This window comes from Crocodylus siamensis, chromosome 6, assembly GCF_052110815.1.
Source record: "Crocodylus siamensis isolate JL-2025a chromosome 6, ASM5211081v1, whole genome shotgun sequence".
In the NCBI taxonomy this organism is placed as follows: Eukaryota; Metazoa; Chordata; order Crocodylia; family Crocodylidae; genus Crocodylus; species Crocodylus siamensis.
In genome coordinates, this window is record NC_143400.1 from 30,207,354 (window position 1) to 30,219,533 (window position 12,180).

A 12,180-nucleotide genomic window follows, 5' to 3' on the forward strand; every position below is an offset into this window, starting at 1 on the left:
TGGGCCGGGGTGTTCTAAGGGGACGGACGGGGACACTTGGGAGACTTGAGCTCAGCCCCCTGACCACACGCGTTTTCACTGCAGTCTTGTGGGCTCCCAGGAGCAGTGTGTAGGGAGCCCCTGACAGGCAACTCGGAGTCATGAGCAGTTTGGGGAGAGGATCTGAGGCACCTGTTTGCCCAAGGTCACAGAAATCGCAATGTCCTCAGGACTGCTCCACTGCCTCTTGCTCTGTGCACTGGAAAACGCTGCGTTTTGGAGCTGGAATTCAGATCGCAACTCCTTGCCTCCTGCCAGAATTGTTAAACCATGTTTTTCCTTGTATAGCTGGGACTGGAACCAGAAGTCCTGACTACCAGGTCGTTTGCTTCCCACTAGGAGACCTTTGTCACTCCTTGAGTGGGGGATAGTGTGAGATTGCTGCATCTCAGGCCCCTAGGACCCGACTCCCCTCCCAGTACCAGCCACAGAATCCCTCCAAATCCCCAGCTCTGAGCCCTTGATCCCACTCCCTTCATAGGGGTGACCTCCTGGCTTTTTATTCCCAGTCGCCTGCTCAAGCCATTGGACCATGCTGCCTCCTGGCTGCATCCCCAAGTCGTAAATCCACCAAGCCCCTTTGTGGCAGTGCTCCCTGGTCCCTCCCTCCCTCTCCCATTCTCCTTTCCTCCAAGTAAATAAGTCAAACTGCTGCTTTATTTTTTTTTCTTTGAGAGACAACTATTAGAGCATAAAAAGCTCCCAACTGCACTTAAACGCCATCCCACGAGATGGTTAAAGCCTCGTCGTCGTGAGTCAGGTGGTAAATTGCTGCCTTCATTCCAGGGTATTTTTCCTCCTGAATTGGAACCAGATATGATTAAAATAACCCCCAGGATGGGGCTTATTTGGGAGCTGAATTTTTTTTTTTAAAGCTTCCCTCGTCTGTCACTGTAGTTTCATTTTTCACCCGCTATTTTCAGTGGCATGCTTTTGTTTGAGCAGATTGAAAGGATCAAGTGATTTAGTTGGGCTCAAAGCTGCAAGAAGTCATATACCTCCAATGAGATCATCCCCTCAACCCCAAATGAAAAACTCTCCTGACAGACTTTCTTCTTCTGTCTGTCCCTGGCCTGTAGGGACTGAGTAGAGCAGGCAGGGTTTCCTCCATTTTTCTTGTTCTTTGCCTAAAAACAAAGGCCTGGGAGCATATGTATGGTTATATGGACAGCAAAGGAAAGGACAATGTCTCTTGTGATAAGGAGAGTATGCTGGATCTGGTTCACTTGGGTTTTTGTACCTCCACATCACACTTATTCCTGGCATTTGTGCATGTTGATTAGAGCTCGACATATTGAGGAGGAAATGGTTTCTAGTTAGTTAGAGCAGGAAACTGGATGGACACCTGGGTTTTTAGCTTCTGTCCCTCCCTTGCTGCATGGCATCAGAGATATCACTTAATAATAACATGTGGCACCATGACGGTGAAGTGCACACCTGTGTCTGCTCTTGAGACCTTCATCTCCAGCGTGTGTGAAAGCGGCATGTGGGGCAGCCCCATGGAACAGCATCACCTCTGCACTTCTGGGTTTGGCACACATTCCTGGGAGCAGGCCATGGCAGGGACACAGCAAGGAGAAGCCCTCCAAGAGGAATTACTTGACAGTATGTTGGTCTTTGTGGTGAACAGATGTAGTGAAGAAAACTCAGACACCTGGGTTTGATTCTGCATCACGACCTTGCTGTACTGATGTGGGCAAGCCAAGCCTTTCTTTTCAAGTGTGCCTCCTAATTTTGTGCGCCTTCAATGCCAGGGTCCCTGATCTGAAACACTGAGGGCTCCCAATTTCCAGGACAGCTGCAGCCCCATGGCACTTGCTGCCTGCTTTATCTGAGAAGGGGCAGCTGTGGTTGAGGAAATGAGGTGCGAGCACTTAGCATTTATCTCTTGTGCGGAGTCTTCCAAACCCCAGGCTTCTGTTCGAAGCCACTTTGGAGCATGCTGGACCTCTGTCCCTCAGCAATTTGATTTCCACGGCCATAAAAGCAGGATATAAAACATGTACACTCTTTGGCAACCATTTCCCAACTCCCTTTGCAAAGTACTTGAACAGCCACTGGTGATAATGTTGTAATATGTACAACCACCCATAGAGGCCAAGAATGCGAGTGTTACAGGGTTTGGGCTGAGGGGGCCATGGGTTTCTGAGCATAGGTGTTCAGTGTTTTGTGGAAATTAGGCCCCTCTCAAGCTGGGTGCTCTCTAAATCCCTGGGTGCTTGTAAACTATCTTAGCCCTGAGTATTATAAAATCCAGACTTGTGGGGTATATGTTTTCTCCCCTGCAAGGTGAATGTCATGCTGAGTGCTGCTTTCTAGAGAGGTGGGGATTTCCAAGTGTCCTGCTGGTTTGTGAGAGATGAAACTCCTCTCTCCACACCTCTTCAGTGCACAGTGCAAATGCTCAGCTCTCAGAGCCTGTGCAGGCCAGCTTCAAAGCTTTACTGTGCTCATTGATTGTCCAGGTGGTTATTGAAGGGAACATGTGATCGATGGCTGCTATTCTGCAGTTGTTTTCTTCTGTCATGTGGAATGGGTCCTGGCTCTTTTCCAATATATTGAGCAGCAGTGCCTGGAAGTGGGGAAGCAGAGTGAATTTGATGTTGTGGGGAAAAGTGTGGTGTGATGTCTGGCAAGCTGAACTAATAGATTCTTAAAACTCCTAGATTTCAATGCCAGAAGCGACCTTCTCTATAACACGGGCTGCAGATTTTCGCCCGTCCTTGTATTGAACTTGTATTGTGCTCGTGTTTGGCAACTGGCATTGAAAGTACCAAGGAGAATGAAAGCATTTGGAAATGAAAGCATGTTTGCAGTGTTCAGTCAGGCCAATTAAAACTTTGTTCCTTGTTTCTTTTGATTTATTCAGCTCAAAGGGCCAACAAGCATGTGTGAGGAAAGCGCTTGTTGCGAAAGACTTGTGAACCAACCCACCAAAAGGAGGGACAGAAAAGTGCTCTCCTTTGTCTTTCGCTAGCAGAAGTAGCGAAAAAAAGTAGGACTTGGTATTTCTCTGTCAAAGAAAACCAACTAGGAAGACTGGGGGGACTGTTTCTGTATAAAGTGAGTGTATAGCACTGGCCCAATGGAGATCTCAGTCCCAAATGAAACCTGTTGCTTCAGTATCTCAAGCTATTGGTGCACATCATAAGGGAGTAGAAAAGGATAAAAAGCTGACGTGGCTCTTCCTGGACAAGGGTCCTCAAACTGCAAGAGAAGAGCGAGTCCTCTGTCACTGGGGTCTCCTGGCAGGGAAGAGGAAATTTCATAGATTTCATAGACATTAGGGCTGGAAGGGACCTTGGAAGATCATTGAGTCCAGCCCCCCACCCGAAGGGCAGGAAGTCAGCTGGGTCATAGTATCCCAGCAAGATAAGCATCCAATCTGCTCTTGAAGGTGTTCAATGTAGGCACCTGAACTACCTCCGATGGCAGGCTGTTCCACACCTTGGGGGCTCGGACAGTAAAGAAATTCTTTCTTATGTCCAGCCTGAAACAGTCTTGCAGTAGTTTATAACCGTTCGACCTCATCCTCCCCTGGGCCGCTCTAGTGAACAAAAGTTTCCCCAGAAACTGGTGGTCATCCCGATAAACTTACATCATTGATGGAGGGCAGGCGATCTCCCTCACCCGGACCTCCCTGTCCCGTAGTGGGCATGGGCGTCCCATGGGACTGATGAAAGGCCGACGCAAAGTACCCATTTAATAGGTTGGCTTTTTCCTGGGCGTCAGTTGTCCCATCTGGTTCAGCGGGGGTCCAATGTTGCCCTTGCTTTTCCTCTGGCTCCCCACGTATCTGAAAAAGGACTTTTTCTCGTCCTTGTTGCTCGAAGCTAGTTGGAGTTCAGTTGCAGCCTCGGCTTTCCTGGTTTGCTCCCTGCAGGACCAGACCAGCGCAGAATAATCCTCCTTGGAGGTGAATCCCATCCTCCATCCTTTGTAGGCCTTTCTTGAAATGGCAGTGTCTCTTAGGACCTGCTTACCTGGGGCGAGCACCTGAGCTCTCAGCATGCCCAGACATCAATGAGGGGCCTGGCCTTTCATTCTGTCAGATCACACAGAGTCTTTTAACAAGCAGATTAATGCTCTCCTATTTTCTAAATCACTAGCTCCAGAGCTGGGGGTTGGCGCCTGGATCCAGACATGAAATACCACTGGCCAAGCCTGTCTGAACTAATGAGTCCCTAGCACTCCAGTGAGCACACTTCTGAGAGCATATGGGAGTCTCGGTGACCATGGCCCCAGGAGGGAGAGGAGGCAGGAGCAGCACCTACAATCCAGAATAACATCTTGTGCCCCAGCCCTCCCTGTTGTGCACTGCTGGGGCTCCTTGCGTTTGCAGGAAACGCGGCCGTGTACTGGAGCTGGTCGGGAATTCCCTTCTCCTGTGACATACCTTAGCCAAAACAATCTCTCTCCTTTTTTCCTTTTCATCTCTTTCCTTTATTTCAGGAAAAATGAACCCAGGAATTGACAGCTGGAAGCAGAAAAACATTTGGAGGGAAAAATGTCCAAAGCATTTTGGAAAAAATAGCCAAAGCATTTTCTGCGGGAACTTCTGCTCTTGTGGGAACAGCCCCTTTATGCTGCTTTTGGCAATGCTCTGACAGGACGTTCTCAGCCAGCACTGCTGCTCCTTGGCTTATCCTACTGCAAAACCTGCCTTGGGTTGCTGTCTGCAAAGCACCTGGACATCTCTGGAGAAAAGGGCCAGGTTGCTGTCTGATGGGGCGGCCACATTATGGAGGTCTGCTGCACACATGATATTTGGTGGGAAATGACCTGGGGAGAAGGAAGGCTGGAACTGGTTGCATGGATGGCTCAGGGCACAGCCCTGCTGCAGCAGCAAGGGGATCTCTCCACGGTGCTGCGTGGTACTGTGGCTACGTCCCTGGAGTGCCTGGCGTGCCAGCCAAGATCAGCCCTGCAGATAGTGCTCCGGAGAGCCGTAGAGGAATGCTTGAGAACGAGAGCAAAGGGGATGCAGGGAGGGGCAGAGCTCTGAATACATTTCCTTTTGTGCAATCTGGATTGGAGCAGCAAAGCCCCTGGTTAAATACCTGTTGCCCCAATGGAGCCCTGCCTTCTATGTTCCCTGTTTAGCTTAGAGCAGAAGCTAAAAGGCCTCCAGGTCTCTGCTCCAGCTAGCCCCCTGCAGCCAGGATGAGTACGCCAGGGAGGCATCCAGTCTGCTGCCTTCAGGACCCAAAGGCAACAGTGGTGTGCCTCACTCTTTGCAGAGCTGCCTCGTCTTCCCCTGATCTTGATAACAGTACCCAGAAGATCCGGGGGCGGCTCCAGCCATTACACTCTTCTGAGTCTGCCAAGACTCAGCACAAGCCAGCTGGCAGGACTGTGCTTTTTGAGTCGAGCAAAAGGCATTAGGGTCCCGATTCTGACTCCTTGCTCATGCCAGTGCATACTGAAGATAAGCTGCAGCCAGTCACCACTGTCACACTGCTATAAGAAGGAAAGACCCCTTGGGGAAAAGGGTTGATGGTGCAGTCTCAAGCCAGTTAGCAATGATAAGCATTTTGGATGGAGATCATGACCAGCTAAAGGAGCATGGGAACCCTGAGGCCTGGATGTTACCCCCTGCTGTGCCACTAACTTAACTCTATGACCTTTGGCAAGTTATAGCCTCTTCCCTTGGGATGAGTGAGGTACCAGGCCTTAGGCTGCTTCTCTGTACTGGGGTGAGAACCAGCCCACTTCCACCTGAGCAACTTGGATTGTGCCTTTGGCATATGTAGACTGCATCGTCTTCTGTGGCGTTGCCTTTCTCTTCTGCTTACGCTCCTAACTTTTCCTGTTCCATCTGCCTATTAACACCAGCCCATTACAGAAGGGTCAGGCTTCACCTGATGTTAGACAGGAATAGATCGTTCCCCTTCATTTACTTTTCTGCACCGCTTCACTGTGGCTGACAATGAATTTTGAGGCCATTTTTCACAGTATTTACCTTAATGCCAGCCTGTGAGAGCTCCTGCAGTGGAGAATGTGTCAGCACTTCCAAGATCCTGTTTTCAGACATCTCAGACTCTCCTATAATAATTTGCTCCACTTTGAAATTTGGCCTAGAGAGTCTCAGATGATTGTTTTCCCCCTTAACAAAAATCAGCTCTAGAGAGCAAGGGAAAAAACAGTTTGGGCCACCTTTATGGTGATTGTAAGATTGATGGATGTTTATGACTTCTGGAGGATTCTTTTTTTTCTTTACTTGTATTGCTCAAAAATGGGGGAAAATGACTGTTTTTTTTTTTATTTAAAACACTGCAGTGGGGCTACAACTTTATCTAATTGCTTTTTTAGTATTTGGACAAAACATATTGCAAAAGATGAAAACATCAATAATACAAGTTTGGCTCTTCAAAGGATTTTAATATACCCATTGATATGCATCCAACAATTTATAAGGCAGGGTAACAGAACTCATCTGTTAGGAACGGATCCACCCTCATCCGAGAGCTTTTCTGTGGCATTCATCTGAGTTATAGGAGGCCCTGGCTGGGTATGGGAGGAGCAGGAACATTTTGTATCCATTAAGGAGGGAAGCATCTCTGTTCCTAGCACCCTGCAAACACTTGAGCTCCTGCATGCTTAACTTTAAGCAGGTGAGCAGTTCTGTTGGTGTCTGATGTAAAATGAAAAGGGTGTTGGTATAGCAACACCAGCCACCCCCTTCATGCAAACCTAGCTTATACCATTAAAAATGTGCTTTCCCAGGATTGCTTTGTTAACCCAGCTCTACCAGCAAACACTTTTTAATAATGCTGGTGCATCTGCCCCTGCACTAGGGCACAGGGAGGCTGTCAGAAATCATCAGTCCTGAACCAACCCCGTGACGCCAAAGAAGTGCCCCGTGTAAATCTGACCTTGGAGATGAGCCAATACGTGAGTGCCTGCAGCATACCTGTGCCTCAGTTTACCTGTTGGTGCAATGGGTCTAAATGCCTTGATGCTTAAAAGCTGCCATGCCAGGAGTTGGCAAGTAGTCTCTACTGGGTAGGGGCCTGCAGGTGGCAAAGTGGAAACCTCTGATTTGGGAATACGGCAAAGAGGGCACTGACTGGGGCTGATGCTTAGCGGGGTGGTGAGAGGGGCCCTTGTGAGGCTTGTAGGACAGCTGGCCAATATATTTAGCATGCTCTTAATGTACTGCAAAGACAAGCCATAATTAATAGGATGACTAATGAATGTTTGCAGAGGGCCATGATATAAGCAGCGGGGCAGGATGGACCCCTGTTGCATGTCTGCCTCTGCACAGATCATTTTGAGTAGGCTCTGCTGGGAAATCCCGGGCTGCACCCCCAGGGAGGGAGGTCCAGGAGACGATAATACCTCTGGCTTTGGAGACAGCCAGCTCTGGCTCCAGGGGGGGCGCGCGTGCAGGGGAAACTGAGGCAGGCGGGTGCCCGATCGCAGCGCCCCGAGGTGAGAGCAGAGCCAGGGCCAGGGGCTGGTGCGGCGGGGACGAATGGAGGCGGGAGGCCGAGCCGCGCCCCGGCTCCTCCCGCCGCTGCAGGTCGGGTGAGTGCGGCCCCGGGCCGGCCCAGGCTCCCTTCCCTTCCCCGTTCCCGCCTTCCCCCGGCGCTGCTGGGCCTCGTCCAGGCCTCACTGCCCAGCCCTGAAGCTTGTCCCCCAGGCTGCGTGAGGCCCTAGTCCCTCTGTCCCCCGAGTGCACAGCCCTCCTGGGTCTCTCCCTAGCTCCCCTGGGTGTAGGGCTGCACACAGGCATGGGTGAGCCGGGCAGCCGCCCGGCCCGGACAGAAAAGTGATAATTTTTTCCCCCGGTGTTTGATGATTATCGTTATCTCTGGCAAAGGGGGAGGGACGATACTAAAAACTCACCCAGGAGTCGAGGTGCGGTGTTGCGGCGCGTGCAAGCCCTGAGGCTTGGCTGGGAGGGAGTCGTCCATGAAGTTCCTTGGGGCGCAGGGCTTCCCAGGCTATGTGCAAGGCCGCGTGGCTCCCCACTTTGTACCAAAATCACTTGTGCATATAGGGCTTCTTGGCTGTACGGGGCCACAACTATCAGGCTCTACAGGGCAACCCTGCTCAGCTGCCCCCCCCCCAAAAAAAAGTGGGGTCAGGGCTGTGGCTCGGCCCCTCCATTTCTTAGGTTCTTGCTGCCTTGAATCCAGGCTGTTGCATGGGACTCAGAGCTGTACTGCCTGCGTTGCAAGGTGTCTGCGGGGCTGGCCTTTTGATCTGGGTTTGCACAGCGGGGCCCTGGTTCTGGCTCCCCTGGCATGTTTGCAGCACAGCTAAATAATAATGCTATTTCTCCTGCATTGTGTGTTTTGCTGTTAAGAAAAATAGCCGGAGTCTGCAAAGCAGCCTGCTGTTTGCACAAACCAACCCTCTATTCTTCTTAAATTAAATCCTTTCAGATTCGGCAACTGGCCTGTTCCTCTGACAAGGCCTCAGCCCAGCATGTCTGAGCTGAGTCTGCAGATGGGGGAGAGGCTTTTTTTCCCTTGTTAAAGAGATCTGAATGTGACAAAAAAGATCATTTTTCTTAACTGATGTAAGAAGAAAGAACTGCCCTCAGTTCTAACACATCGCTGTGCCTGAATAGTGGAAAGCGTCTCAAACAAGGCCAAGTCCTGTGCCCATTATGATTTTAATGTAAGTGCTGCTGTTGTGCCTTGGATCAGCTCCCCAGTGTGCTAGGTGCTGTATCAATATAGAGCGTGAAAGAGTCAGTGATTTCTGCATCCTGCTCTGTGGTACCTACTTACGCTTCCATGAAATCAGGCAAAACCACCTCATGTTTTACCACCTCATGCCTGTTTTTGGGATCATGGCTTGGGTCACTCAGAGGCTAATAATGTGGGATAAATTTGAGATGCCAGATAATTTATTTTGGAGGGTATGGTGTCAAGTTTAATCTTTTGCAATAGCTATTGACATGTTTTTCAGCATTGTGGGTAGGCTGCCAGTTTATGTTGTAGGGGGGGTGTTGGTTGTAGCTGTGTTGGCCTCTAAGGACAGGCAGACAAGGTTCTTTGGGTAAATGTGATATCTTTTATTAGACCAACTAAATAGTTGGAAAAACTGTTCTTTGCAAGATTTTGGGCACAAACATCCTTCTGAAGATTGGTGTTTGTGCCTGAAAGCTTGCAAAAAACAGTTTTTCCAACTATTTAGTTGATTTAATAAAAGAGATCTCATTTACCCAAAGAACCGTAGCAGTTTATGTTGTAGTTATTTGAGGCCATGATCCTGCTCAGCCTTGTGTTGATGCTGTGGCTTATACACTGCAAGTAGTCCCACTGACATCTGCTGTGGTGTTCTTTACAGAATTGGGGGGCTTGAACTGGCATGGAGTTGTCGACCTTCGCTACCCAAGATTGAAAACGTTTGGCCCGTTGCGTTTATGCTATTTAGGGCTTGGACATGTGGCATCTTTTATACCAGTATAAAGTAAATTGGGATCCAGAGAGGACAGACATTTAGCTGTCCTAGTCTTCACTGGCAAGGTCAGCTCCCAAACTACTGCACCAGGCAGCACAGTCTAGGGAAGAGGTGAGCAGCCAACAGTGGTAAAAGAACAGGTTAGGGACTGTTTAGAAACACTGGACATTGTACATGTCCATGGGGCCGGATGGGATGCACCCAAGGGTGCTGAGGGAGTTGACCGAATTGCAGAGCTCCTGGCTATTATTTTTTTAAACTTATGGCAGTCGGGAGAGTTCCTGGATGATTGGAAAAGGGCAAACATAGTGTCCATCTTTAAGAAGGGGAAGAAGGAGAATCCAGGGAACTACAGACCAGTCAGCTTCACCTCAGTCCCTGGAAAACTGGTGCAGGTCCTCAAGGAATCCATTTCTAAGCACTTGGAGGAGGAGAAGAAGGTGATTACGAACAGTCAGCATGGACTCATCGGGGCAAGTCGTGCCTGACCAACCTGACTGCCTTCTATGATGAGATGACTGGCTCTAGATGCAGAAAGCGCAGTGGACATGATATACCAGGGGTAGGCAACCCCTGGGACGGGTGCCATTTTGCTTTGCGTGTCACACTCTGGCACCCATCCCAGGGTATACCTTGAGGTAGACAGTAGGGAAGGGACTGGGACTGAGCTGCCACAACACGGATTGGGCCCCTTGGGACTCCTCTGTCTGCCCCGACATGCCATAAGTTGAGCTTGCGGGTGTTTTGGCACTCTGCCCAAAAATGTTGCTGACTCCTGTGATAACCCTTGCATTTAGCAAGGCTTTTGATATGGTCTCCCACAACATTCTTGCAAGCAAGCTAAGGAAGTACGGGTTGGATGAATAGACTGTAAGGTAGATAGAAAATTGGCTGGATCATTGTGTTCAGAGGGTAGTAATCCAATGGGTCAATGTCTAGTTGGCAGCTGGTATCAAGTGGAGTGCCCCAGGGGTTGGTCCTGGGGCTGATTTTGTTCAATATAGAGTCATAGAGTCAGTGGACCAGAAGGAACCTGTAAGATCTTTGGGTCCAGTCCCCTGCCATAGGCAGGAGGTTAAAGAGCTCAAACTAGCTGAACAAGGTGCTCATCCAGCCTCCTCTTGAATACCTCCAAGGATGGTGACTGCACCACCTCTGCAGGTGTGTTCCAGGTTCTAGTTACCCCTATGGAGAAGTTCTACCTTATGTCCAGCTTATTAATGTCCTCTATTAATTTGTGACCATGGGTCCTTGTCCTCCCAAGGGGTGCCTTCCTGAAGAGTTCCTCCCCCACATCCTGGTATTCCCCCTGACATATTTGTAGGTAGCTATCAAGTCATCTTGCAGCCTCCTTTTACCCAGACTGAACAAGCCCAGCTCCTGGAGTCTCCTCATAGGGCCTACCCCCCAGGCCCCTAATCATGTGGGTGGCCCTTCTCTGCACCCTCTCAAGTTTATCCGCATCCTTCTTGAAGTGCGGTGCCCAAAACTGGGCACAGTACTCCGGTTGTGGCCTCAGCAGCGCTGAGTAGAGAGGGAGAAGCACTTCTCTGGGTCTGCTGGCGACGCATCGGCTGACGCACACCAGAGTTCTGTTTGCCCTGCTGGCGACTGCCTTGCACTGTTGGCTCGTCTCCATTTTGTGGTCGGTTGTGACCCCCGGGTCCCATTCAGATGCCCTGCCAGCCAGCAGGCTACCACCTATCTTATAGTTGTGGTGAAGGCTCTTCCTACCCAGAGGAAGGACCCGGCACTTTTCCCTCTTGAACCTCATCTGATTCCAACCAGCCCATAAAACCAGTCTGTTGAGGTCGTCCTGGACCTTCACCCTATCCTCTGGCGCGCCCGCATTTCCCCACAGCTTGGTGTCCACCGCAAACTTAATCAGAGAGTATTCCACCCCGTCAGCCGAGTCATTAATGAATGTGTTAAAATGCGTGGGTCCAAGCCCTGATCCCTGTGGGACACCACTGGAGACAGCCCTCCAGGATGAGGCCATCCCATCTATTACAACTCCCTGGGACCGGCCTCTAAGCCAGTTATCCACCAGCCCCACTGTAGCTAGTCCAGGCCACAGTGCCCTCCAGTTTGACTGGTAGAATTTCGCGGGAGACGGAATCAGCGGCCTTACTGAAGTCTGAGTAAATGATGTCTACTTCACGAGTCATGACCCTTGTGTGGTGGAGCAGCTTTAGTGCTCTGTCACTTTAAGGGCTGGAGCAGGCAGCCGCCAGGTGGCCTTACAAACATGGGCCAGAAAGGGAGCAGTAGGGTTGGGTTGAGCGGCTCCGGGAGGACAGGGGGAAGCTGTGGGGAGGGAGGAGGCCTCAGTAGTCCTGGGCCTGACCTGAAACTGCACCTTGCGGGGGGGAGGGGGTGGCCTGGCGGAGCTACCTGTGGCAGGGTAGCTCCCCAGAAAAGCCAGGCCAGTTACCTCCCTGGTGACAGGCGAGACAGGATGCTTGAAATCCCTGGGCCTACTTCCCTGGTGGGTTCAATCTGCACAGGGGGAGCCCAAGCTCACGGGAGTCCCGAGGCAGGGCCCAGGTTGGAGGAGGGACTTGGAGCAGCGCCCCAGCTCTCCGTGAGTCCTGCTGTGGCAGGGGCCCTGAGAGGGGGCAGGCACAGCTGTGGCCACCTGAGCCTCGCAGGGTGCAATAGAGGGCCAGGCAGGGCTACGGCCGCCTGAGCCAAACAGGGTGACAGACCCCGGAGGAGCCC

The 12,180-nt window shown here is 50.8% G+C and overlaps 1 protein-coding gene across 10 annotated transcripts in view; it reads left to right on the plus strand.

The window, feature by feature from the left end:
* The first annotated feature begins 7,341 nt into the window (after window positions 1–7,341).
* GPAT2 (glycerol-3-phosphate acyltransferase 2, mitochondrial) overlaps window positions 7,342–12,180 on the plus strand; it is a 52,786-nt gene continuing 47,947 nt past the window's right edge. For 6 of the 10 annotated variants that reach the window (XM_090051486.1, XM_090051488.1, XM_090051484.1 and 3 more), the window contains exon 1: window positions 7,346–7,569. Coding sequence is in view for 1 of the 10 variants with exons in the window: in XM_090051495.1 (XP_089907621.1) it covers window positions 7,517–7,569 (53 nt within the window). In the remaining 9 variants the exon portion in view is untranslated. Of the gene's footprint in view, window positions 7,570–12,180 lie in introns of all 10 variants that reach the window. The other 4 variants (XM_090051494.1, XM_090051495.1, XM_090051492.1 and 1 more) reach the window with 3 other exon arrangements.